Source organism: Mirounga angustirostris, unplaced genomic scaffold (genome assembly GCF_029215605.1).
Source record: "Mirounga angustirostris isolate CCGP_5_RB_7025 unplaced genomic scaffold, mMirAng1.0.hap1 SCAF_3, whole genome shotgun sequence".
Taxonomy (NCBI): Eukaryota; Metazoa; Chordata; class Mammalia; order Carnivora; family Phocidae; genus Mirounga; species Mirounga angustirostris.
The window spans coordinates 173,163,545-173,191,488 of NW_026991711.1; the positions used below are offsets into that span (position 1 = coordinate 173,163,545).

The 27,944-nt window shown below is 34.7% G+C and overlaps 1 protein-coding gene across 1 annotated transcript in view; it reads left to right on the plus strand.

Moving 5' to 3' along the window:
• Positions 1 to 2,251: 2,251 nt before the first annotated feature.
• The window catches only part of VWC2L (von Willebrand factor C domain containing 2 like), a 147,972-nt gene continuing 122,279 nt past the window's right edge, over positions 2,252 to 27,944 (plus strand). Inside the window, exons 1-2 of the mRNA XM_045868065.1 lie at positions 2,252 to 2,641; positions 21,239 to 21,368. Coding sequence (XP_045724021.1) covers positions 2,252 to 2,641; positions 21,239 to 21,368 — 520 coding nt within the window. The remainder of the gene's footprint in view (positions 2,642 to 21,238; positions 21,369 to 27,944) is intronic.

The following is a 27,944-nucleotide window of genomic DNA, read 5'->3' on the forward strand; positions in this document are numbered from 1 at the left end:
TACTTATTAAAAATCTTCAGATAAACATTTTATTTCATTTATCTAATATTCTCTTATAGAGTGTTTTTAACTACACTAGAGCAGCTCAATTATGAAAAGGGATTTTTTAATAGCCTAAGAACTTTGTTATATTAAAAAGAAAACCTTGTTTTCTCCATGCAGATTTAAAAATGTATTTCATATAATAAAAGCATATTTAAGGTTTATATAAAGTGCACATTACACCCTTATTTTTACCTTTAAGTTTACATTTACCACAACCCACTATATTAATGCCTACCTGTAGCTTGCAAAGAGATCAATTTCTGCCTATGTCCTTTTGAAGCAGAATGATATGTGTATTTTATATGGCTTATCTTGCATGTATTGGCAGACACTACTGGAATATTATAAGGAAGCACAATAGCTTCCTTTCTTCCGAGATAAACTTTCTAAATATGTGAGAGATGTATAAATGCATGGCTTAATCAGTAAAAATATATTTATGCTTTTTTCGGAAGATTCTGTTATGTTTGTGGCCTCTGTAGTAATTTAAGAGAAAAAAATGCTTTGTCAAAGGGAGCTTCCAGCTTCTCAAGTAGAATTATAGGTTTGCATTTGTTTTTGTTCTGTCATGACTCATTATTTTTGACATATTTTAAAATAAATCTATTTCTTTTATCATTACCTACCCAAAAGGAATTCTAATATCATAGAGCAGTTTTCTCTTAAAGGAGGGAATAAATATACTACCTTCCATTTTACGATTACTTTGCATAAGATAATTTGCATATCTTACTTAAAATGCAAAAATAATAGTTGATGAAGTGTCCTTATGCCATCTTTATCTTATTTTTGAATTATCACCTGTATATGTTGTACTGAAAAGAGATGATTTATCATTACTCATTATATTCTGAAAATATACCAACAAATAACATTTTTAAATTATCTGAAAATGTCCTATATACAGTCTTAGCAATATTGGCATAAAGCCAATAGCATTTAAATAGACAAATGAACTATCTGACAACACTTTTTCTTATCTATTACTTTCTAAAGTCACAGTTTCCCCAGAGCCTTTGTATGAGTTAGTCACTCTAAACATTTAAATAAGAGCCCACTACCAATACTCCACACCAAGCACTAACACTAAATGAAGCTTATAAGAGTCAATGTCACCAAATTAATCAGGCATATTTTCTGTGAATGGCAACACCGCATTATTATTTTAAGGAATTTCAATAAACAGTTTTATATTGACATTTTTGTGCAAATTGACTAAATGCAAATATGTTTGGGATGTCAAAAGAATGGTATATTCTCAAGACAATGTGAATTGTACAGATTTTATATTGAAGTAATTAATTCAAATAGTATTCCATGAATACTAGATTCAAGTTGCCATTAAAAAAAAAATCACAGGTACATCTTTCCTGCCCACTAGGAGCTTACTTCCTGAGTAAAATAAAGTTGTGGGCAATGATACAAATAAATTTATTTTTAATAAATCCTTTTCAATATATGGAGTTCTTTTGTACTATTTATTAAATTTTTCTCTTATTCACTGTGAAATGGTTTTTCTTCCTAGCTATGTTTCAAAATCCAGATTTATGTTTTCTGAAACAAGTAACCCATTTGACACCATTGTTGTTCTCCAGTAATGGGAGTGAAGAAGTAGGAAGGCCTTTATACTAGCTCATCTCATTTATAATTTATATTCAACTATTGGTCTCTTCCCTTTCTTTTAGAAGTAGATGTTTTCTCACTAATCTCCTAGTTTTTATACAGATAATTATAGCACATACATTCTATCACTGACTAGTGATAAACAAGAGAGAATGTGAGTTCAAACATTCTTGAGCCATTTGTAACTACTTGTAAATCACCTTTTGAGGCTCAGTAAAACCACTTCTTACAATTTAAACAAAGCCAGACCTTTGAAATTCAGAAGATAAATTGGAGCTTAAGATTCCTAAGTGAAATAAAGGACAAATTTTAATGCATATATTGCCAAGAACAAACTCTCCAAACTTCATAATGAAATGTAGATAATTGCATGAACTTAGTTTATTTAAGGTCTTAGCGTCTTCCAGATAGATCCTAGATAAACAGGTTAAGAACATGGGCTTACATAAATCCATATTATCTTTATATATGTCAAATTGTTCTTTTTAAATATTTATTTTCAGCCTACCCCTCTTGTATTCCCATGGAAGGAGCTGATTATATTTAATATTAGGAGCACATCCAGAAGCCTTTGAGGAGGGGGATGGCTCTTCATATTCATGAAGCTTGCATACTTCTGTTGGTCATCCTTGGATTGGTCACCTCTGCTGCCATCAGTCATGAAGACTATCCTGCTGATGAAGGTGACCAGACCTCCAGTAATGACAATCTGATCTTTGATGACTATCGAGGGAAAGGGTGTGTGGATGACAGCGGCTTTGTATACAAGTTGGGAGAACGATTTTTCCCAGGGCATTCCAACTGTCCATGTGTCTGTGCTCTGGATGGACCTGTTTGTGATCAGCCAGAATGTCCTAAAATTCACCCAAAGTGTACTAAAGTGGAACACAATGGATGCTGTCCTGAGTGCAAAGAAGTGAAAAACTTTTGTGAATATCATGGGAAAAATTACAAAATCTTAGAGGAATTTAAGGTATGAGTTACCCTCCATATTTATTGAATACTAACTTTTCACACCACATACTTAGTAGATTACTACATTAAAATTAAAGTTGGAAAAACTTATTTTTTAAATTTCCCTTACTTTACATTATGATTCCAATTAGCCTAAGTACCACTGTGGTCAACAAATAACCAATTGGCTTGTTGATTAATATCTTTAAGTTTTCACAATAATCTCTTCCTTCAGAAGTATTTTGGGCATGCTTAACACTTTTTTTGCTCCTAATTATTTCTTCTGTATTATTACAAAATATGTTTTCTGAGGGAAATAATTTTTTGTAGGCTATGTGTTTATTTAAATTTAATGTTTAAATATTGTGAGGGTTTTTTTTTATGTGTGTGTGGCTTATTAGACTGTATTTTGAGTCATTTAACTATAGTCTAGCATTATATTTAGTGTGTGGAAATGCAAATACCACTGGGATACACCTCTGATCTGTGGTCTATATATTAAGAATATGCATTGGGCCTACTTGTTGTAGAGCACCATCCCCATTCTCTTCTCTGCTCATTAGATTTTTTTGCTTGCAGGACCCCAAAAAGAACTAAATTTTTGTCATAGTCCATTGTCAAAGATAGTAAAAAAAAGACTATTTTTCCAGCGTCCATAGTATTTCATAGTCATTCTTTTACGCCTGTGTCATATTTTTAAGTAATTTGGAGTTCATTTTTGTCTCTTTTCTCAAATGGCTAGTTTTAATTAGGATGTCCTACAAGCCAGATCTGAACCCTGAAAGTATAAATTATTATATCAAAATGTTCTCCCTGAATGTAATGGCAGTTTGTGCCTTGGAGTATCTGTCATACTGATGGCTTGATATGAAAGATTTTCATTTCATCTAACCAAGTTCTGTGAAAGATGCTCAGAACCTTATAAGCAAAAGAAGATATAGACAGTTTTCAGTGTGACTGAAAGAAGAATGTTCAGTTATTAGCACTAATCCAACTTCCTTCTTTACAATAGTCAAATGCTGGAAGAAAACAATATGTGGGAAAAAAAGGTTTAAACTGATCATGATCAGAGTATTTTATGTATTGGCATTTCATTGCATTTGGTTCATTCCAGTTTATGGGTTCAAACCAGTTGTAATCTACCCAAGAATACCCAATCACTTTAACTAGATTCCTTAGGACATGAAGGGAATTTTAATAATTATCGTATTCAACTTTCTTACACATAAATGTCATTCTAGACTTTTCTTTTTCATGTATTAGCATACTTTGTTGCACAATATTGAGAAGTAAAAGGCTTGAAAGTCTAGTAAAATTATCATTATTTATATCAAATAATAGTTAACAGTATAGTACATTTATTAACAGCTTTATGGTCTCTAAAATATTGGATATATTTTGACATTAGCTATTCTCATTTTTAGAGTAATGAAAGTAAATGCAAGTCCTCAACACAATTTGATTCTAGACATGGTTCTAGAATCATGTCACTCTCCTCTCTAACATGCATATTTATTGAGAATAGAGTGCAAAGAGACACTGTAGAATAGCCTTACCCAAGCAAAAAAGTACATTGAATAAAATTTCTGAGATTTATATAATTTGGTCATCAAATTTAATAAATAAGAGACTGATTATTTGAATTTAGTTAACTCACTACTAAAAATGCTACAGTTTTTCCTCTATTAGATTTTTATTACAAAGGTAATATCTATTTCACCATGTCAAACAGTAAGAGATATATAAAGAAAAAGTTAATACTTTGCTCTAATTATATGTCCCTGCTATAGTCAATATACCACGCATTGACATGCATAACTTTTCCACCTTTCTATGCCATGAGATTTTTAAAATGTGATTTTCAAAAAAAAGGATTGAAAGAAAACAGTTGCCACTTTTTCACAAGGATTTAGAATTATAAGAGCTATAGAGATTATCTTGGGCAAGCTCATAACAATGAAGAACCAGGTCCAAGAAAGTTTGTTACTTGTCCAAAATTGTCAGATTATTTAACCTGCCTCTAAATACTGCCATGCTAACAACCTCTAAGAGAACTTGGGCTCAGGAGTCAGATAGATATGGATTCAAATCCCAAATTTATCATGTAGATGTAATATTTTGAAAGGACTCCTTAAGTGTTTGAGCCACAGTGGCATTGGCTATAAAATGGCCATCATAATAATTACTTTTCTTGGGAGGAGATATTAGAAAGAGTTAATGAGATAATTTATGAAAAAAATAGCAGCCTTGTGATGATTGGTACACCACAGATATTGACTAAATAGTTGTTGCCTTCCTCCCAAACTCTAATGTCCAGAGATTTACACTAAGTTCACAATTCCTTTATGTCTTCACCTACATCTTAAAATGGAAGTTCATCTTTAAAAGTCACTCAATACTTTTTATAAATGTTCTACTTATCTATGTGAACTATATATAAGTAAATACCAGTCATAATATCATCTTGATTCTCTTCCAATTTAGCTTGCAAAAGATAAGTAACTAATTTCAAAAGATATATGGAACTTTCACATAATTATCTTGGCATGTTATTAAGAAGGTTTTATATATTTTTACATATAATATATTCATCCAACAAATATTTTGGGACTATTTGGTGTACAAGATACTGTAGATGTATGTACACTGGAAAATAAGATACCTAGAAGGCAAAATCTCCACTCACAAGGAAGGAAAGAACAATATAGAAAGAGAATAGAGGGAAAAAGCAGTTTAAAGTAAAGTATGTGATTGTGAAGCTCAACACTAAGGCACTGTGGTGTCAGAAGCATATCAACATGGTGTGAGATTTGGTTAAACAAACCTCCTTTTTCTTCAGCATGATCAAAGTTGAGCCTGTTCTTAAGAAAGTAATTCAGATTTATCTGGATAGATTAAAATTCCAAAGAGGAATTCTTGAGCAAGATCAGAGATTAGTATGAAATCTGCAAAGAGAGGAGGGAGATGGGGATAACAGGAAGCTGGATGTTGCTAAAAGGCTCTTATAATAAGAGAGGGGTAAATTTGTACATATGTTTTGGAGAGTAGAGAGAAGAACTTGAATACCAGGCCAAAATATTTAAATTCAGTCTAAAGAATAACAAGGGATTAAATGCAGGTTTTACATAGAGATGACCTAGTTAAATGTGTTTTTTGAACAAGATTACCTTGTAGCCAAGTGTAGAATTGAATAGAGGTGAAGAAATTAATGGCTGAGGAGGTAGGGCTGTTGCAGAAAAAAGAGAATGAGATGACCAGCATTCATGAGGATAAAAACAGGGGAGTCTTCACAATAAAAATCTAAATTCCCTACTATAGTCTCAATTCTACTCATTGACTTCTCCAAGTATCCAAACTCTTAAGTGATTTCTCTTCCCTGCATGTTTGCAATGCTGTCTTATACTTTTTCACCATCGCATACCTGTGTAAATCCTACTAGACTATTTCAAAACCCCATTTAAATCTCACCTCAACTGGAAAGCCCTATTCTATGCTGTATCCTGGGCTGGGTCTCACACCTTTCCTCTGTTCCCACAGCATGCTACACACACCATTATAAACAGGAACAGAAATCATAGCCAGATACTATCAAGACCTTTATGTGTATTACAACTTATTTCATTTCATAATAGCACTATGATGATAATACTTTAATTAGCACTGTTTTAAAGATAAGAAAACTGAAGCACCAAAGTGTAAGGTAGCTTGTCCAACATCACACAGCTCTACAGTAGAACTAGGATTCGTATCTAGGCAGCTTGACTGCAGAATCTAAGCTCTTCACCACCTCTACTGCCTTGATCACACTGCAATAACAGAATGTGAAACCACCTGTCTCTCCCACTGGACAGTGAACTCTTTGAGGCTAGGGACAGTGTTTTCTCCTGTTCCCAACCCCAGTACCATGTGAACCACATAACAGCTATTCAATACATTTTTGATGAATGACTTAATAGGTCAGATCTTAATTAAACCCACAGAATAAAAAAGCTAGAGTTCCTTTAAAATGTCTTAGTTTCTTCTTGTTTATGTGTTGATCTTTTCCTTTTAATTAAAGAAGCACTCAAAGTTCAGGCAAAGAGTATCTTTGGATCCTTAAAGATGACACATATTGCTCATTTCCATCTTGCTTTCTCCTCCTCCTCATTACCCCTTCCTAACGAAGGCTCATCTTGGATTTCATCTCCACACCAGTGTTACAATGACCACTCAGTGGGTTAAAACAGTTGCTATGTCTCCTTATATAGTTGCAAAACATATGTCCCTTAATCTTTTCTGATCACTATATTCAAATGTAAATTGATCCACATGTGTCGACTGATGGGAAGAATGTTATTTGTAAAGATTTTTTTCAACATTTACTGATTCAAGCTTTGAAAATGGATTTTTCTCTACTCTTTTTGAAAACTCTAAATTTTTCAGTGTTCTGGTAATATTGTATTAAGATAAAGGTCACTGTATAGTAGGTTCTCTCATCTTTCTTTTATATATACCCAGGCAAAATGACACTGGAACCTACTTTTTAAGACATAAGGAGCATAAATAATAAATTACAATAGCATTTACTACAAAAAAAAAAAGTTGATTGGAAACATAGACTCTATCAGCTTTGGCTTGGTAGTTAACTATCTCATGCTGTGTTTCCCAAAGGGAGAAATAATTTATTTTGCTCAGTATTTTTATAACTCTCACTCAGAAAGAATTAGCCTTTTTGGATTTTTTTAATACTTTGAAACTTAAATTGATTCAGTTTAGGTCAGACACTGAAGGTTATACTATATGCAGCTTAAAGAGCCTTTGCATAGCCTGTCACATTTTAAAGTGATTTTCTGTAGGCAACACCCAGTATCCCTAATTCAGGATTTGGGTTTGCCCACGACCTGTCTTTACTCTTGTGGGCACTGGCCTTTGTGCTTTTCCCCCTCTAAGCCAAAATAGTTGATCAGGTAGCTGATCTTTATTTTTAAAAGATTCATTGTTCTGAATCATGTGCTCATGCTACATATTTTCTATGTATGTGGTCATTAAAAAAAAAAAAACATGTTTTCATGCTTGGGTAAGCTACCTAGTTTTTGCCTTAGAATTTATATTTAATATTTAAATCTTGAAGAAAGCAGCAAAGTGGACAGAAAAATAATCACTTGTAGTATTTTGCCAAATCATCATACCCTATAACAAATGTCAATGCCAGTTAAGGTTTAGGATTGACTTGCCTTCAATGGGTATATTCGCAGGAAGACAGGCTTTCCAGCTTTCTCACTAATCTGTGCCCCCAACAGGAATGTCTAATATGGTAATATTAAATCTGTGAAAGTGTTTGGGTAGAAAGGATTATTGAATTTAGGTCTTTGTGATCTGTTTGATATTGGTTTGTTTTTAAATGGAGAAAGAATGAAAGGCAACATGTACCAGGAACTAATGATCAAATATATGAAAGAACAGGAAAAAATGGAAGCTGTGAAGAAATCCCAGTTGAGGGACTGAGTTAACACTTTACAGAAACACAATTCACTGCATTCCACCCACCCTCTGCCATTGCATCAGTTTCATGAAAGGCATAGAAACTAAGATTTCTGTGCTAAGGAAAGGGGTACAGAATGCATCTTTCCAGAGGTGTGAAGGTTTTATTTATTGTAATAACAGAGAAATAAGTAGATTTTGAGAATATGAGTGGGACTTTTTAAAGATTTTTTCCAAGAAAGGGTTTACAAATTCTCTACAAATGGTTAAAGGGGTCACCAGGGGCATTTGTAAGAGTCCATCCAAAGAAAGTCCTAGAAAACATCGTAATTTCATACATCAAAGATAAGTGAGGATCATTGCTGGGAAGTTGAGAAGACTAATTCCAGTAAGTGTTGACTTTGCAAAATACAGTTTCTGTTTTGCAGAGTATGTTGTGATTTTTAATGTTAAAATTGCCTTTCAATGAATTCAGGAATGGCTTCTCCTTTCAAGTTGCTACAAAATAACAAAAATTAAGTAATGCTACTCAGTAATGCCTTTTGCTCATCTGAGGGTCAGCCCCAGCATGAAGAACAAAGTGGCTCTTCCCCATGGGGAATTCCCATCTTTGTAAGCAACTGTGGAATTTGTACTTAATTTGTATAATCTCCGACCAATTTCAGAGATTAGAAGTCAATTTTGTTAAAACTTAAATTTATAAAGTTCCTCTCACCTTTCTCATTATTTTTATATTGTTCTCAGTTGGCATTTTTTAACTCTATAGAACTGCACTAAAAGGGAGCAGATCAGATTTTTAAAATAATTTGTTTTTTCAAAAGCTTGGGATAATTGGGAATGAACCTCTGCTTTCAACACCTTTAACATGAGGGAGTAGAATTGGAAGAATAAATGGCTTCCAAGTTAACCCCTGAATGGGATAAAATGGTCTGTTTCTAGTCATAAAAAATCTCTTGCTTTAAATTTTAAGAGAATTAATGGTCAGCTAGCCCTTTGGTTAGCTGTATGTAGGGGTAGTTTTTCATGCTCACCCACTGATATTTATTGCTGTCCTTCATATTGCAAGATGCAGCTGTTAATGGCGATAACTGTGTGATAAGTATGACTACAGAGATTTGTGACTGGGCCTCTGTGCTCAGTGCAGAGGGGGTGATCAGTGTTTGAGTTGCAGCCACATCTGAGATTTGCGGAGCTTGTCACTGTTAGTGATTACCTCGGACTTGAGGTCAGCCATCAGCTGTTTATAGACATTGCTGCCCACTCCTTACTCTCCAACAGTGTAAGAAAATGAAACTGAAAAGAAAGACCTGGTAGTCTCCCTCTCAAACTTTCACTCCAATTGTACAAGACTTTGGATACGTTTGAAATTTGCCTGTTTTTAATGGTGGCTTTACTCACCAAAATACATAATCAGTCAGTGGTATGATATTAGCAAGCATAATTTTTTCTATTTTTTCACATCTTATTTCATAACTCAGGTCTCTGTATTTTATGCTAATTGTGTAGATTATTCTAACATACATAATCTCAATGGAAATTGTTCCATACATGCAGTGATTTGAGTGTGTGTGTGTGTGTGTGTGTGTGTGTGTGTGTGTGTGTGAGAAAGAAATTTGAGGGACCAGGAATGTTCTTACTTGAAGAAAATCTTACTTTAAGATTAGGTAAATCCTTTGTTTCTACTCCTCCTTATTCACCCTGACCATATTTTTGCTTAGTTTTGTTTTCCTACAACTTGATTTATACATCAGCGTGTTTAATGAAGGGCAACACAAGAAAAACTTATTGGTTTATCTTTTTAGTTATACTTTGACAACATTTCCAGGAAGAGCTTGAAACAAATAACTAAGAGATGGTTTGAAGTGATCAGTAGGTTGGCTTATTAGGTTGGCTTATCCAGGGCATCCTTCTCAAAAATAGCCATTATTAATTGGAGACTGGCTTATTTTAGAGTCTGTACTTTGGACTTTTATCATCACTGCTGATTAGCATCAGTAATTTCATTCGAACACACTGTCCTTTGTGGATCCCCTTGCCTCCAGCCTGCTGTATAGCATATCACAATAAAGCCTTCTTTGCAAGGATTTAATGACACCATGAAAAGAGTGAATAAAGTACTAAAGTAACAAGAAAAATCATTTATCCCTTAAAAAAGTTCTCAGATGATATTATTTTATGCCTGTAGAAAGTTATCTAAAGTGGAAAGAAGTCCTCTAAACCTAACTTTAATTTTTTCCCCCATGTGTCATGTGACCATAAACAAAACTCAAATACTTTTATTTGTTCTAACTATAGGATAGATACAATGATGTCATCATATATGTCTTACAAGAAATTAATAGCATTGAGAACTTGAAAATTATAGTATTACATATCAGTTTGTAACTTAATTCTACCTGCTCAAAGTTTTGTTGTGCTTTTTTTTTTTAATTAGTTTAATATTGACCTTGACTACCATTGTTACTTCTTGGCATGAGGCCAGACTTCTAGTATATGAGTTTGCATGTATTCTTCTATTTATAAAGGCAAGCATTATGATTTCTTTTTTGTAATTCAGGTCCTTGCTACTTTTAAGAGTTGACCATAGAATTTTAGATTTGAAAAAAAACTTTGAAATTATTTTGTCTAATGTCCTTATTCTACAGATGATAAACAAAGGCCAAATGAAACTTACTGAAAAGACCATAATGACATAGCTCATTATTTGCAAAAATAGTATTAATACATTGCTGTCCTGTGGTTTTTTTCACATTTTACTATCTTCAGTTTTAACAAGAAAATGTCACTCATTTGCATCTTCCTTTGCAATAAATCTGTTGGATGCAGATTTATTTCAGCTAATTGTCTATAGAAATGTGATATCAGGACCTATCACCATGACAACCCAGAGTTACAAGTAGACAAGAACAATAAAATATTGGCATATCTAAAATCAGTCTCTGACATAGAGTACAATTTACAAAAAAGAATCTAAGTTTGCAAAGGCTCTGTTAAAAAAAGGGATCCTTTGTCTAAATATGAAAAATCCTATACTTAAGCCAAGTAATATAGGCCAAAATAAAATAAAATCCCATTAGATTAACAATACCTATTTATTTTCATGGATACTACTTTATACTAGGAAGTAACAAAGGAACTAAATTAGCTGTTCTTGCCATATATTTGGTGATTTTAGGAACTGAGGATTCATGTTCTTGATGTCACTCTGCAAGCACCTGCCTCCCATGATAGGGCAGGAATGAAATGTGAAAAATGGATGAGGTATAAAAAATCTCTAGTTCCATGGCATTAGAACAAAGGAATATCCCCAAATTGGCATATGATCAGTATTATCTCAGGAAAGAATGTTTCAGAAATTCAGATTCCTTGATCTCCCTAATTCTGATTGAAATTATTTAAATTTATGTGTTTCTAAAGTTTCCCAGATTATTCTAATGATCAGCTAGATCTGGGAATCACTGTCATGATGAATGTAGCATTTTCCAGACTCTTTTCTAGGGAACACCAGCACTCTGTAATATTCTTAGGAAGGATTTCTGATTTCTTTTCATGGTCAAGTAAATCTGAGAAATGATGTATCCTTTAATGGCTCTTAGAAATGTGGAGTGTACATTAGTATATTGACACTCCTTGAGCATTTTTAAAAGGCTTGTTTGAGAGTCAGTATGTATTATTCAACAGCTATGAACTTGACAGGGAGGTGAAAACTGGATTTTAGAGTAGGCTCTACCACTTACCAGCCAAGTGACCTAGGTGTGCATTAGTTTACCTCTGTAGGTTTTAGTGTACACACCTCTCGAAGAGAGATAATAGTAGAAACTACTTGGCATACAATAAGGGATTCATAAAAGCTACCTGACATTTTTACTACTATTACCACTAAGCTGTATACAGGATTTCACAAATTTATGTGACAGAAGAAAACTTTTTTTCCTCAGAACATCTACTAACATCTTAAAGTTCATAAGAGTTCAATGAAACACAGTTTAAGAAATACTTTACTAATGATTCAACATACCCTAATTTCTTTAACTCTTATGGGCAGTTAATAATAAAATTCTGTATGTCTCAGCTTAGGTTTATTTTATGGTTCTTTTTAAAGTTCCCAACATTGAAATTAATGTGACTGTTCATGGTAATTAATTTGTGTTGCATAAAACAATTTAATTTAAAAATTAGTTCTTCATCATCATCATGCCAGTTACATATAACCAAAACTCTAAGAGACTGACAAACTATCATCCATGAGCCAAGTCCAGCTATCTGCTTTTGTAAGTAGAGTCTTATTGAAAAACAGCTATGCTTATTCATCTCTGTATTGTCTATGGTGGATTTTAGGCTGCAGTGAAGAGCTGAGTAGTTTCCCCAGAGACCATAGGATTCACATGGGTCAAAAGTATTTACTATCTGGTCTACAGAAAAAGTTTGCCAACCCCTGATCTATGATAAAGTTATTCTTCCCTTATTATTCTTTCAAACTGTGTTGTCAACATATCTTTCTAATCTGCATTCTTGAAGGTTAAACATTCTTTGGATACTGATAGATATATAGGTCCAACTTCACTTGAAGGTGGTCTCAAGTATTTCTTTTCACATATGTAACTTTTAAAAAGCATTAGATTTGCCTATTTTAATTGTTGTTATACATACCTAACAACAATATTAAGCCATATATCTCTTTGCACACTTGCCTTCAATCAGTACAGCTTTGTTCTTTGCATTGATGAATAATAACTTAATAACTTCCCCCTAAGAATTCTCAGATGAGACAGATAAGCAAAGATGATAAAAATTTCCATTAGGTTTGCTCTACCTTGTGCTCTCTTTTAATAGTGTGACAAGTCAAGTAGGTATTTTTAATTTGATGTAATATAATAAATATCTTTCATGTTATAATAATAAATGAAAATATGTATACTGTCTGCTCACTTAGGTATTCAGTTCATTCTTATAACTTTTCAAGTCAACTCACACAATCCATAGTTTGATTGATTAAATATTTGAAATATCACTGACATGTGGAAAAGTGGTAGGTTTCGTGGGGTTGTACCAAAATATGTCATACATAAATCTGACCCTCAAAATGCTCCTAGTCTACCAAAAGGAATAATACAGGTACCACTAATAGCAGGGGACCTGTGATGACTGAACTAGGAACTCATATGAAGAAAAGGGGAATTCAGTCTGGAGGACTTAAGATATCTTAAGAGTGGGGATTTCAGCACACCGAAAATATTTCAGACAAAACTGGAACATTGGCAAAAGTAAGTACAAAGCACAGGCAGAGAAAAATTAGTTAACCCCATGAATTAAGCCAGGGCATAAGGTATAGAGGAAACAAAACATGAGAGATCAGATTGAGAAGGGGACATGGGTCCAGCTCACAATGTGAATGCCATGCCAGGTCAAGGAGTTTGGTCAAAGCCCGGGCTGAGCGGGGAGCCACTAAGGGGCTCAGATCTGGAAGTGACACAACCAGATCTGTGCCTGAGGCAAACATCAAATAATAGCTGACAATTTTACAAAATATTTTGCATCTGTGTTCCCTCAAGAATTATTTAGTTCCAAGATATTTTTATTCTCATTTTCTAAATGAGAAGGAAGGGCTTCGGACTAACTCTGGTGTTCTTCTCATTATACCTGACCAGCTTCCACAAGTTCACTAAGGACGTTTGCAAGATATGGTTGAGATGGCTTCATTTTCATGAGTCTACATGCCCTATATTCTTCTATAGGTGTTCAATTATAACTCTGAAATATTTCATATTAAATCCTGTATCCTCCTGGTGGAAATGTATACATGCTAAGATAAGGAAAATTCTTTCCCTGCATCATGTTTTACAGGGCTCAATTTCTTTCATTTTAAAAAGTCCCATTGCCATGAAGAGGTATGAATCTAAGAAAGAAAAAAAAAAGTATGAATCTAAGGCACTGTCCTATCCATTAAAAATTAATAACAGCTGCATTCTGAATGCAGTGAGAATTGCCCAGGAATATTTTTTGCAAATTGAGAGTTTTTTTCTAAATCTTTACATCAGTGAAATACAAATTTAAAAACAACAACAAAAACAAACCATGGATTTTGTTAATGAGTTTTGTAGTCTTAGAAATACCACAGTCATCACAAAAACTTCCAGTGGTTACCAAATTAAGTCATTTTTCTTTATTATGAGAGAACAGCCCCAGGTCTCTGGAACTCCATTTATTTTCACTGCATATTTGTTTTATTTCCCATTCCTAAATATGACAGGGGAAAAATATTAAAAGTATTCAGCCTAACTTTAATTTTCCCCCAACGTTAAAAATAAAATCCTACTAAAATAGCAAACCTTTGACTGCTGAGATTTAGAAAGCTTCATTAGGGAGAAAAAGGACAATCACAGAGAATCTTCCTTTTGTTAATGAGACTCTAGGACATTCACATCAAAGCTAGAACATACCTATATCAAGATTCAAAAAAAAAAAAATGTGAGCTAAAGTTGCCCTGTAAAATATCTGTTTAGGCCAAGAATTTGATTAAAGATTGAAGTTTCATCTCTGTAAAAAAGAATCTAATTAGCTATCTAAAAATGTTGCCCAATGTCATCCTCATCTAACCATAATATGAGTGCGTACATTGCTACATTTTAGAGATGCAACCCAAATTGCTTTTAAAACTCTAAAAGATATATTCTTTACAAATTCAATATTTCATATAATTCATAATGGAAATGATCATTTCATAATTTCATAAAAATAATTTAAATCAATATATACCATTGAGAAATACTTGGCCATTGAAAATGGATGAAGAGAAATAAAAAAAATAAGTAAATAAACACTGGTCAAGTTCAAACCTAGGATGACAATGAGGATCTTTTAACCAATGCTACATAGTTTATATATTACATAATTTCCTTTTAGTCTCCTAAGAATCCAGTGGCAAAATTAGAGTCCTATTAATATTATCTTGTCATTACCTCCACCTTACAAATGAGAAAACCCAGGTTCAAGCGATTTAAGATAAAACAACAGTCTTTGATGGCAGGATTTGAGCTCCAAATGTGCTCATTCTACATTGTCATATGGCCAAATTGCATTGAGCAATAGCACTAGCCATCTATTTTTTTATTTTTTGAGAGAAAGAGTGAGCAGGGGAGGGGCAGAGGAAGAGAGAGAATCAGGGTGTGGAGCCTGACTCAGGGCACAATCCCACCACCCTGAGATCATGACCTGAGCCAAAATCAATAGACATTCAACTGACTGAGCTACCCAAGAGCCCCAGCACTAGCCATTTTTACACACAGTTTCAAAATTGTGACTGCTTCTGCTGAGCTTTACATCCAAAAAATACATACCAAAGTCAAAAGGCTTATCAAGACATTACTCAGTCAAGATATTTTTAATTAAAATATACTTTCATTTTATTGCCCATAAGCCATCTCAACATATTTTTGTGGAATGAGGTAAGCTATGAATTAAGCATCAAATAATGAAATATAAAATTCAAAAGGAAATTGCTGTTTGGACTTAAAATTGGAAATTAACATATTTTAATATTAGCACTTATAAAATACTTCACTACATTAATTTTTAATTACTACCTCTTCATATAAAAGTACAATGTTGCCAGCAAATGGAAAAGGAAGAAAAGACTTCAACTTTTAGTAAATTTTTGCCCAGAGAAATCCTGAGACGATGGCAGAGAGAGACTTCTGAAGTAACAATCTGATTGGCACTCCCAATACAAATGGATTTGGTGGTTGCAGGCCTAGAACTTTCACCTCCTACACCCTGAAGAGCCATGAGTCCAGTGACATCCATGCAAGGCACCTCCTTTCAGTGTTTCTCATAGAATAGAACTGAGTCTTTCAGGTTGTAGAATTCTAACAGTGATGTATTCTCCCCCACGCACACATGGCCCTGTTTTAATGCTACTGTAGATGACTGGCTTTTAACTGATATCAACAATCTGTTCTTTTTGGTGTCGACAGGAAAGTTTTGAAGCTATACAGTTGCTCATTTTTTTCTTATTGCATAAATAGGTGATAAGTAGAGCATCCTTAGCATGGAGATATAGAGGCTCTAGACAAAATATTCTGTTCACCGTCAAGGGCCTTTTTTTTTGGTACCAAAGCCCAAAGTCAATCCAGCTTATCAGTGAAGGGCTAAAGGCTGCTGCTTTCCTAAGCTATTCATGCAACAATAGGTGTGACACTTTATCAAAATCTTTACTTCATTGTGAATCCTCTAGCCTTCATCTATACCTTTGGGTTCTCCTTTGAAGACCGTAGAGACCACTAAAGCATCCTTTCTTTTTTTCTTAAATCCATGCTGGTATTTCCTTAATAAGTATGTTTTGCCTATTTAAAAAAAAAAATACATCTGTGACTGCAACTAAAGAAAGATATTTTTGCTTACATTCTCCTTATCTATAGTTTATTTTTCCATATGCTATTCTTCATATTTCAGAAAAAGCTGCATTTTATTGTCATGAAATTCCTTGAAAATATTCAGGAAAAAATTGGTTCTATATAACATCACTTTATTAGAATAGACAGCATATAATTGTAGAGGTGCCTGCTCTTGAAAAATATTTTTAAACAGTTTTTTTAGGAAAAAATATTTTTTAAAGATTTATTTGAGGAGGGGGAAGGGCAGAGGGAGAGAGAAACTTAAGCAGACTCCGTGCTGAGCATGGAGCCTGAAGCAGAGCTTAATCCTACAACCCTGAGATCACAACCTGAGCCAAAACCAAGAGTGGGATGCTTAACTAACTGCCACCCAGGCACCCCTAGGAAAAAATATTTTTAAAGAAAAAAAATCAATATGATCTCACTGTTGTGTTGCAATTATAATGGTAAATTTCAAGACTGAGTGAACTTTTTTTGTACTTGATAATTAATAATTTTAGATTGGGTATTTCAACTGCTTTGCAATATCCTTGTGTTATACATTAGGCTTAGAATAAATACAAATAAAAATAGATTAACTCCAATAATTCTGTCCTCCATTATAATAATACCATCAGTTATTTTTATAAAAAATCATTTGTTTTACAAAATCAAAATTTATTTCTATAGATATCTTAGCTCCTCTTCTAGATTGGCATTTGTTAAGGGCAGGCTAGATATATAGTTCATCTTGGTATACTTTATATACCTTATCTTATATATAATACAAATTTAATAGAGTCAATAAATAATTTTTAAATTCACATATCTTATTTCTGAATCTGAGTTTATTATATTTACATGAGCAAAGCTATGTGGACTCTTTACAATCACCTGGATAAAAATGTTTATTTTCAAGAAACATAAAGTGGTTAACACCCAAGAAATAATATTCCAGAATGTATTATCAAAATACCAACTTCTCAGACAAAGCCAGAACACCTATTATTTAACTTATTACTCAAATGATAACATCATACACATTTGCTGACAAACTGAGGTTGTTACTTAAAAAAAAATCTACACATCCGGGTTTTTTTTTAAGATTTTATGTACTTATGTGAGAGAGAGAGCCTGAAAGAGAGAGGGATCATGAGCAGGGTGGAGGGACGGAGGGAGAAGCAAACTCCCCGCTGAGCAGGGAGCCCAATGTGGGGCTCGATCCCAGGACTCTGGGATCATGACCTGAGCCAAAGGCAGACACTTAATCGACTGAGCCACCCAGGTGCCTTATGCATCCGGTTTTCTATTTGCTTCAGTAGTATTAAAATTCTTAAAGAAATTCCAACTCTGTTCATAGTTTTTGTTTTTGTTTTTGTTTTAATTTATTTATTTGAGAGAGAGAGAATGAGAGACAGAGAGCATGAGAGGGAGGAGGGTCAGAGGGAGAAGCAGACTCCCTGCCGAGCAGGGAGCCCCATGTGGGACTCGATCCCAGGACTCCAGGATCATGACCTGAGCCGAAGGCAGTCGCTTAACCAACTGAGCCACCCAGGCGCCCCTCGGTGGGAAGGATTTTTAAACTGAACTTAATGTCAAGGGAGCATACTGCTCACTCCCAGGGACTTCTTGCTGCTTAGGCAATGTCTTTTCAGAAGTGTAGGAGATTTTGTTTACTTATTGGACAGAGACACAGAGAGAGAGGGAACACAGCAGGGGGAGTGGGAGAGGGAGAAGCAGAAGAGTAGGAGAAAGCAGGGACAGTAGAGGAAGTCAAGGTGGGCAAAAAAATCACTGGCGTCTGAACTGATGAACTCGTGAAGGCAAAGTCCTGATAAGGTTGGAGAGGAAAGAAGGGCCTTTGGAATGAGGTCAATGGGTTAAATCTGATTGAGTGTTCAGAATGGGGGTGGAGCACACATGGAGATTGAGAATAAGAAGAAACGGACTGAAACAGGTTTGAAAACAAAACAAAACAACTTAAGGAAAACAAAAGAGGAAATGACACGTTTCTGACAAGAGATTCTGGGCCAGGAAGGGTGTGGCATATGAATAAAGTCATGGTCAGAGGAGGACTCAAAGACAATGTCACTCAGCGGCTAGGGTGACATTCTTACTTCCCGAGTTTATGTTTCTCATTATGCAAGATCCCTTCAAAGATCAGGTGTACTTTTATCACCAAGGCTTGTAGTCCTAGCTCTTCCTCAGAACACTTCTCAGAATTCCAGTGCACACACATCCAGTCTCCACTGGCTTCCCACAGATGCCCCTGGGTCCTTACTGGACCATTATCTGTTTGTGCTTCTCCCAGATACCCATGAGTATAGTTACCAGGCTAAAGATGCCAACGCTCCCAAGAACGTGAGCCTCGTGGCGACGTAACTTCAACCTACTATACTTTTCTTACTAATTTACATTTGCAGAAGGTTAAAAAGCTCTATGGTTCCATGATAATCTCTTTATGCACTAAATATCCTAGTGAAATTCTCTTTCTTAGCAGAGGTACATATCTTCCATAAATCAATTATTCAGTTCCTAATGGCTATTCCTCTGGATCTGGTGTGCATGGAGAAGGGTAGAAAGCACTGGAAAATTAACTATTCCAATGGGAGTACCCAGAATAGTGATTCTTGCTCTCACTGGCAGTATGGTATAGGAGGTCTGCTGCCTGGGTTCAAATCCTGCCTCTATCTTAACCTGCAGGAGTGGGGAAGTTATTGACCCTCTCTCAGCCTATGTCCTCATCTGTGGGATGGAGATAATAACAAATCTTCCTTCATAGCATTATTATGAGAAATAAGTTGATATAGGTAAATTGTTTGACATGATATCCAGTAGTTAATCATGTCAAAAAATATTGTTTGAATCAGAATGGTGTCTTTATCAGTTGGGACTCTAATAGTCCAATAAATCTTTCTCAAAGGCCACAGTTACTTTGAGGTAAACATTTTGCATTGGAAAATTTAGGGGCTCTTGGGGATTTTTAATGCCAGAATCAGTCCACTAGAGTTGTACAGATCAGCCCCTCCTTCAGCAAGAAAGGAACCAGCAAGAACAAAGAGTCACAGCTGTGGGAGGGCAGGGTGTGGAAGTGAGATTAGTGGTTCCTACTTTCTCTCATATTAGCGATAAATGCAGGCCAAGTCCTTGCTGTACTTCAGAAGGCCATGCAAAAATACTTCTTTGCAATTAATCAAGGAAAGGGGGACATCTTCGGATCATTTTGCTTGGAGATTTAATAACACAATGGGGTTTGAAAAATAAGGAACAGGAGAGCAGCAAGAATTTTCCTTTCTCACAGTATTTCTCACATTTTCTCCAACAAATAATGAGCTGTAGTATCAAATCTTTTCCTTAGTTTACTGAGATTATTCAGTAGAGTAGCTCCAGGAAAATCCCAGCCCTTAAGATGATCCAACAGATTCCGTTGAGACACTTAACCCATTTTACCACACAGTAAAGAGCTTAACTGTACCCTTCAATAAATTTATTGACCATGTTAAGAAATAGCAATACTTTCTGACAGATTCTATGTCTAATTCTCTTATTCCCACTAAATTTGAAAGTAAAATAATTGAAAGCCAGACTATCATTCTTTAAGCAGAAGGCAAAGGTAAAATTAATTTGAAAATAATTTGTTGAAAGATGTTCACCCCCACGGACTACCTGAGTCAAGAAGCATTGATATTATCCAAATAGTCAGGTTCAAGAAGAAATAAGAGCTGACATGGACATTAGCCACTGAGACAAAAGCAGAGAGCTTTAATTAACACAGTTTGCAAGAGAGGAAATATAGTCCCGTGGCACAGGACAAGAGGCAGAATTTTCTCAGAACAAATGGCATGATTTGAGAAATATAGACCTGTATAACTTCCAAGACCTCCAACTTTTTATTCCAGAATTCCAAGCCTCTGTTTCATGAGAAAGGAGAGCTAGAACTTGAGAACTTGAGAAAGTCACAGAGTGGTCACTGCTTGAAATGATTTGTGGTATTAGGCAGTTTCTAGAAAAGAAACAGAAAATCTCAAACTCACTCATGGCTGGTAAGTACTGTTGAGTCAAAAATTGTTTTCTGCCCTTTTTCCCCCCTCTAAATTAATCACTTTTCAATTCCATTTTTAGAGTCTTTGACTCTTAAGTAGTGGCTTTTTAAGTCAATCATTTCAGTTCATTCATAACAGCAAGCAGGCAAGATGAAAGTTATTCACTAAATCTTTCAAGAGGCAGTACCTGGGTGTTTGGATCCCAAATGCAATCTCTTCTAAAATTCATACTGGAAAAAAAGCCATTTAGAGTCTAGGTTAGCTTGGAAAAGAGTTCCTACAAAGGGTAAGGATGTCCATTTACCATTTTCTTTTTTCTCAGTAATCTTTGTCTTTCTTGGGGGAAAAAAAAGTGACAAATGGCAAAAACTTATTTCACATGGTCCAGTATCATTCCTGTTTACCAGAGGAAGGCAGAGCAATCAGTACCTCTGGAAACCAAACCAGGAGGTGACATACTAGTTGTCCAAACATTTCTTCGGAAAGTAGGAATATAAGTCATAGGAAGAGTCATCCAATTTGCTCCAATTGCTCACGGCAACCTGAGTGGCACACGGCGACCCACTGTGGCTTGGATTTCCAGGTTGCTTTCCATTGGGGAAGAATGAATCATACACGTGGTAAATGGAGTTAATACAGTAAAGCCAATATAAACACTGATGTTTTATCTTCTGACAGCATATGAATGTGCAAAGCATTAAGTTATAGGAGAAAAGGGGCTAATTTTAGATTTGTTCCTAGCCCTCTCCATGTGAATGGTGTCGCTGTGAGCCCAGCAATGAAGTTCACTGTGTTGTAGCAGACTGCGCAGTTCCTGAGTGTGTCAACCCAGTCTATGAACCAGAACAATGTTGTCCTGTCTGCAAAAATGGTAAGACCATACTGCATTAGCTTTCCAAGAGGGGTTAGTGCGAACTGCAAATATTTCACCACTGCCCACCATTCGATGCAAGAGCCCTCTAAGATCTGCCTGGGGTTCTTCAATATGGGCATGGCAAATTTATATTTTTATCCCACCTTAACATGAAAATAAACCAGCAATGGGTGCATCATGAAGCTTTCCATCTGGGGAATTAAATCTCTTATAAGCTGACTTTGTTGTGATCCCTATTATTTACTGTTGATTTATAGGGAGGATATTGGAAAGAACACAGAACCACCTTTTTGTAATGACTTAATTTCTCTCTTGGGGAGGCTATGAAGCAGTTCACCCCATTTCATGGTGCATAACCCAGGAGAGAGAGTAGGGTAAGTGCCAGGTATTTTGCTTTGGGCTGAGAGAAAACTTTAGATTTAAAGTTAAATTATTAAAGAAATACAGAATTCAATCATTAATGCACTTAAGTTGAAGTAAGAAAGACTAGAAGATTTAGGGCTTTTATTCTAGGTTTTTATTACACTGGAATCTTACTTTCATAGTAATTAGACAGCTGAGAGCTTAGTTTATAAGATTATGGGTTCTTTTTTGGCCCTAAGGAATAGAGAGGTTGAAATGCCTACAGTACGCTGATCATGCTGGTCACTCAAAATCAAGGTGATGCCACAGAGAAGACAATCCAATGCCACAGACCCAGGACAGCATATCAGCAAAGCTAGTATCATGTTCTTTCTACTAGTCATGTACTACCAAAAAAATAATGCTATGCTAGCTAACAATCCACAAATGCCCCCTCCTGTCATTAATACCTGCTTGAAAAATGGTTGTAGCTCTTAATTAAGCTGAGGTCAGTCTAATGCTGAATACCTGTGCCCCTCCTTGAGTTAGCAAGTGCTCATCTTCCTCTATCACCCACCTCTTTTTTTTGTCCTGAACTTGCCATTACGTTAATTCACCTGCTAATCTTTTTCTTTATAGAATTATAAATAGGAAAAAGAGGTATCTGTTTAAAGAAAAAACAAAAGCAGTTCTGGTTGTTTTTATAATAATTTTTGTGTTTTAGTGTCTTCCAAAGGACTTAGGAAGAACACATGACATTTTTGCAGACACAGTTTTACTATTTCTGATCATATGAATCCAGTGAGTTGAATATTCAACTGCTCACTTGCCTTCTCTCTTTATTCTTATTCCTCTCATCCAACTGACCTGTGTCATAGTGACCATCTTTTCTGACTTAGAAGGTGGAAATAAATATCATCCTGAAGTCCTAACCTATCTAATATATGTAAAGATATATAATTTAAGACTTTATACTTTTTAGAGGATTTTGAAGAAACTGGAAAAGATCCAGGGAAGAACAATAAGATGATTTAATGGTTGAAAAATAGGACCTATGAGGACAGATTCAAGGAGCATAATTTGTCCTGAAGAAGAGAAAGCTCAAGGGAGACCTAACTGTCATAAAGTATATGAATGTTTAGTCTAAAGTGGAAGAGGACCTGTTATTTTTCATTTTCTCCAAGGACAGAAGGAGGAAAAAATCAGCTACCTAATCAATCTTTAAAAATAGGATTGACAAGTCTTTGACTGAAGACTGTTTTTTTTCTAGAAGCAACTGTCTAAACAGGTCCTTGAGGATCCTCTCTTCCCTAGGTGTCCCTGGTTGGCTTTGTTTCACATTTATGGTAAACAAAATTATGCTTATAGTTAAGAACTCTCATCTGGGCATACTTAGAAAACCCACAGATTGAAAGCATACTAGACCCTATATTTAAAACGCAGGGTTTACACATACACTACCACATCCTCCTAGTGACCCCACACCAAAACCTATAATATATCCAGAATTAATGTCTACATCAAAGGTCACATCATCCACTACAACTAATCACCTTTAATTTGATGTCACCCAAGATTATTCAACTTCTCTCCATGTGCCAGAGTAGAAATTTATCTTCAAATGAAACCCTCTTTGTATAAAAACATCATATAATAAATGGACTTTAATTGTTCAATTATTTGATTAGTCACTCATTATATTCCTGAAAAACATGTTAAGAGAACAAGATTAGTTAAGTTTTCCAGAATTTTGTTCATGACACACTATAGTTTCTGTTCCTTTTTGCCATTTCCAAGCAAACTTTTTTCTTTTTTTAATAAGGGAAATGAACCTGAATTGGACTTACTAGAAAGACAAACTCTGATTGTAGCATAATGACATATTATCTTTTTTTATATGACACTAATTAGTCACTTGTCCCCAAAAATTGAAGTATAATCATTGTCAAAGAAAAGCATATTAAGGATCACTGAAGAATCCTTATGACCACCAATGATACTGGTACTTTTACTGAGAGAACAGACGGAGCCCCATCTTGCTTGCTCTCATTGTAAGCTTAGCCCAGAAAACAGAAACAGATGACCCATGTGTGGAAAAGCAGAGATGGGGGGAGGGAAGGGGTAGATGTTTATTATGACAGAATACAATTGGAACAATTTCTTAAATTTCCAACACATGGTAAGCCTTTTTCATTCTATACGACAAGATTAATTTGCCTATTATAGTGTAAACTCTTAAAGTGTGCCACTAATTTCTTAGATTAAAAAAAAAAAAGATAAAAACGTACCCTATGGATTCAAGATGCAGGCAATAAATCTTAATTTGTAAACAGCCCTATAACATTTTCTACATTTCTTAAATCTTCATAAATGTTGAACATTTTTAGTTTGCATAAATGCTGATTATCTTGGCTGCCAAATACTTTGCTTTTGCATACTAATATCAATTTCTCTGCCTTCCTGAATTATAACTTGCCAAGAACAAGAGGCTATAAAGATGTAAAACAAAAGTTTAAAATGATAGAATTTACCACACCTGACCTTAAAACTCAATATTCAGCTAATATAAAAATCTTCATTCTCAGATTACTTAAGAGCAAACAAAACAAGAAACATTCAGGGACAATGTGAATGATTGGGCACAGAAAAAATAAGAGGAGAAAGAGGAAGGTACTTTTTTATTTGGCGAGGACTGGGGGGAATTGACAAAGGAATTTATTGTTTTTTAAAATATGATTAAGCCTTTGCTTCTCCCTCCTCTATATCTCTGCAAGAGCTAGCAATCCAAATGCCTTCCTGAAAAATATGACATTTCCTAACTGCCCATCTTTCCCCAAGATTGTGTTACTTTGACCTATCTTTCAGCCTGAGTCCTTTCTAAGTGAATTAATGAAGATTCTTTATGGTTTTCTGTCTTTATAGTATAAAAAGGTAAAGTAGCACAGCATTTGCTTAAAAAAAATTCTAGTTTGGAGCATCATATAAATATTTCAAATATTTGGTCAATGAAAATATATTTTATTGACAAAATATTTGTTCACTAGAATATCCAAATGACTAGCTGTATTTTTTACATTTGATCAGCCAGTATGTCAGTGAGTTCCCTGTTTTCACTGGGATATATAGTTAGTCATTATTAATGGTTCTGAAGGAAGTCACTTTGTGAAAAATTGGAATAGACAGGAAGCACCCACAAAATCCTCCATACACACTAAGTGAGAAGGTTCCATATCCTTTTTAGCTAAAATGAAGGCCCTATTCAAATATTTAATTCCTTGTCCCTTATTCCCTTCTAGTTTAGTACTGACACAAATAAGGCAGGAAATCGACTAGGCAAAAGAGAAAATGGAAAGGAAGAAGACAACGGAGGGGATGGGCAGTACACAAAAGTGAGAGAGACTTTACAGGTGCCTGGGAGCAAACATGTGACACATGTAATTGTTAAGATCCCTAATATACGATGAGCTCCTTGAAATAAATGACAGAAAATCAACTCTATAGGGAAGGAAATGGGCAAAGAATACAGAAAGGAAACTCACAGAAGAAAACCAAACGTCTAACATGTATATGAAAACATGCCCAACCTCACAAGGACCAGGGACATAAAAATGGTAAAAATGAGATACCAATATTGTATTGATCATAACTTGGAATTCATAATACCCCCAATCTGCAAAGGTATTTTAAAAAGGGGTGTGAAAAGTAGAAACAACTTTTAAGAGGGTACTGTCCATCAAAAGTTTCATGAAACTTGAAGTCAGAAATCCCTCCTCTTGTACTTTTCCCCACATTCATGTACTGCATTTTTACTACATTTTAAGAGCAAGACGGTGGGAGAAAACCTAATAGTCCTTCAATGGACAAATGAAATATATTGCAGCCTTTAAAAAGGCCCTTGGGCGCCTGGGTGGCTCAGTCGTTAAGCGTCTGCCTTCAGCTCAGGTCATGATCCCAGGGTCCTGGGATCGAGCCCCACATCGGGCTCCCTGCTCGGCAAGAAGCCTGCTTCTCCCTCTCCCATTCCCCCTGCTTGTGTTACTGCTCTCGCTATCTCTCTCTCTGTCAAATAAATAAATAAAATCTTTAAAAAATAATAATAAATAAATAAATAAATAAATAAATAAATAAATAAATAAATAAAAAGGCCCTACTGGCATTTTTTTTATTGCTATATAAAATAAGCAGGGAATGTATAGTAGACTATATATTATGCATAATATACTAAAATGTATTTTACATATAATACATACATTTTAAGTGATATACATTTAAAACATTTTAATTAATATACAATTTTAAGGGGCACCTGGGTGGCTCAGACGTTAAGCGTCTGCCTTCCCCTCAGGTCATGGTCCCGGGGTCCTGGGATCGAGCCCTGCATCAGGCTCCCTGCTCGGCGGGAAGCCTGCTTCTCCCTCTCCCACTCCCCCTGCTTGTGTTCCTGCTCTTCCTGTCTCTCTGTGTCAAATAAATAAAATCTTAAAAAATATATATATATACAATTTTAAGTAGATACTAAAATTTGCATGTACATAGGAAAAGAGCTAAGTAGATACACAGGAGACCATTAGTAATGATTCAATGGTTGCTTTTAGGGAAAAGTGAGAAGGTAAAGGGGGGAAAGACAAAAGCTAATCTCTTTAAAACATTGAACCTTTACAGACTGATGATAATAAAAACAATAGAAAAGTATACAAACAGCTCACAAAATGCAAATGTTCAAAAAATATAAAAAGCTATTCAGCTTAATAAATCAGACTTCTAAAAAAAAATTTTAAACCCTCCCTTGTTGTTTTTGTATGAGGCATAAGGAAAGTTCTGGAAGAACACATGCCAAATTTTTAATAGTGATCCAATGATCTGAAGAGTAACTAAGAATAAAAGTGCAAAGGTAGAAGCAAAAAACTTTGGTGTTTTATTTTATAAGCCTCTTTACTGAATGAATTTTCAAAAAAAACTATTTTATTTTCATAATTTAAAAGGTTGTATCAAACCTTTAAATAAAAGAATTCTAATGTTAAACTCTTACAGAATTTTCTTTTTTCTGGAGTATCACACTGATACAAACTAAAGAATTCAAATTAAGAAAATAAGTGGAGGGCAACTTATAATTAGTAATAGGGAACTAATAAGATACAAAATCCTCAATCTAAAACCCTTGGGTTGTGGATTTTACAAAGAGAACAGAGTTCATATATCATATAGTATATTACATGGCCAGTGGGTCTAGGTCAGCATTCTTCAATCACATGGACATTTCTACAACAAGAAATATAATAATCATACCAAGACTAAATAAATACAGAGTCTCATACGATCTCAAATCAGGTTTTAATACCAGCTGAGTTTTGGTATCAAATTCATGGGAAAAAATTGCGTTTTCAGAGACTGTGGGAATGGTACTGCACATTTGTGTTAGCAAAAAGAATCTAGAAGAGGATTAAAATAATTAAGCATCCTGACCAAGTGGAGTTTACAAAAAGAGTTCAATATTAGGAAATACATTAATATAACTTATCCTATTTCCAAACTGGAAAAAAAGATATTATTTCCATATATAAAGATACTAGACACAAATCAGCGAAAGCTATTAACAAAAATTCTTGATAAAATTAGACCAAGTGGATAATTTTTGCATGATAAAATTTATCTACCTCAGTCCAAAAAGACAGAATTGTGTTTAATAGGTAAACAGTAAAGGCATTCTCAATATAAGTTAGGAAAAAGACAAGGATGCCCACTATAATTTAAAGTTTCAGATAGAGAGTAGATATGAACTAGCTAATATATTAGAAAAGAATCATGTGATATGATTGTATGTATACTTGAAAAACCCAAGAAAATAGACTGAAAACTACTATAAGGACAATTCAGTAAGATAACAGGGTACAAAACAAATATACAGGTCTCTCTCTCTACACACATACACACACACACACACACACACACAAGAAATATATGTATCACTAAAATAAAATTGTGGCACTGGTATATGATGCTGAAATATCAACGAAATGTAATAGAGTTCATAGACCTAGCAACGCATGAAAATTTGGTATATGACAGATAAAGTACTATTTCAAATCAATGGGAAAAGATAATTTGTAAAGGAATGGTGTTAGAACAACTGGATAGTTGTCTGAAAGAAATAATTTTAAACTTCTACTTTATCTGAAACTCAGGAAATTTTTGAATGCAACAAAGATTTATATATAAACTTATTTTCCAAAA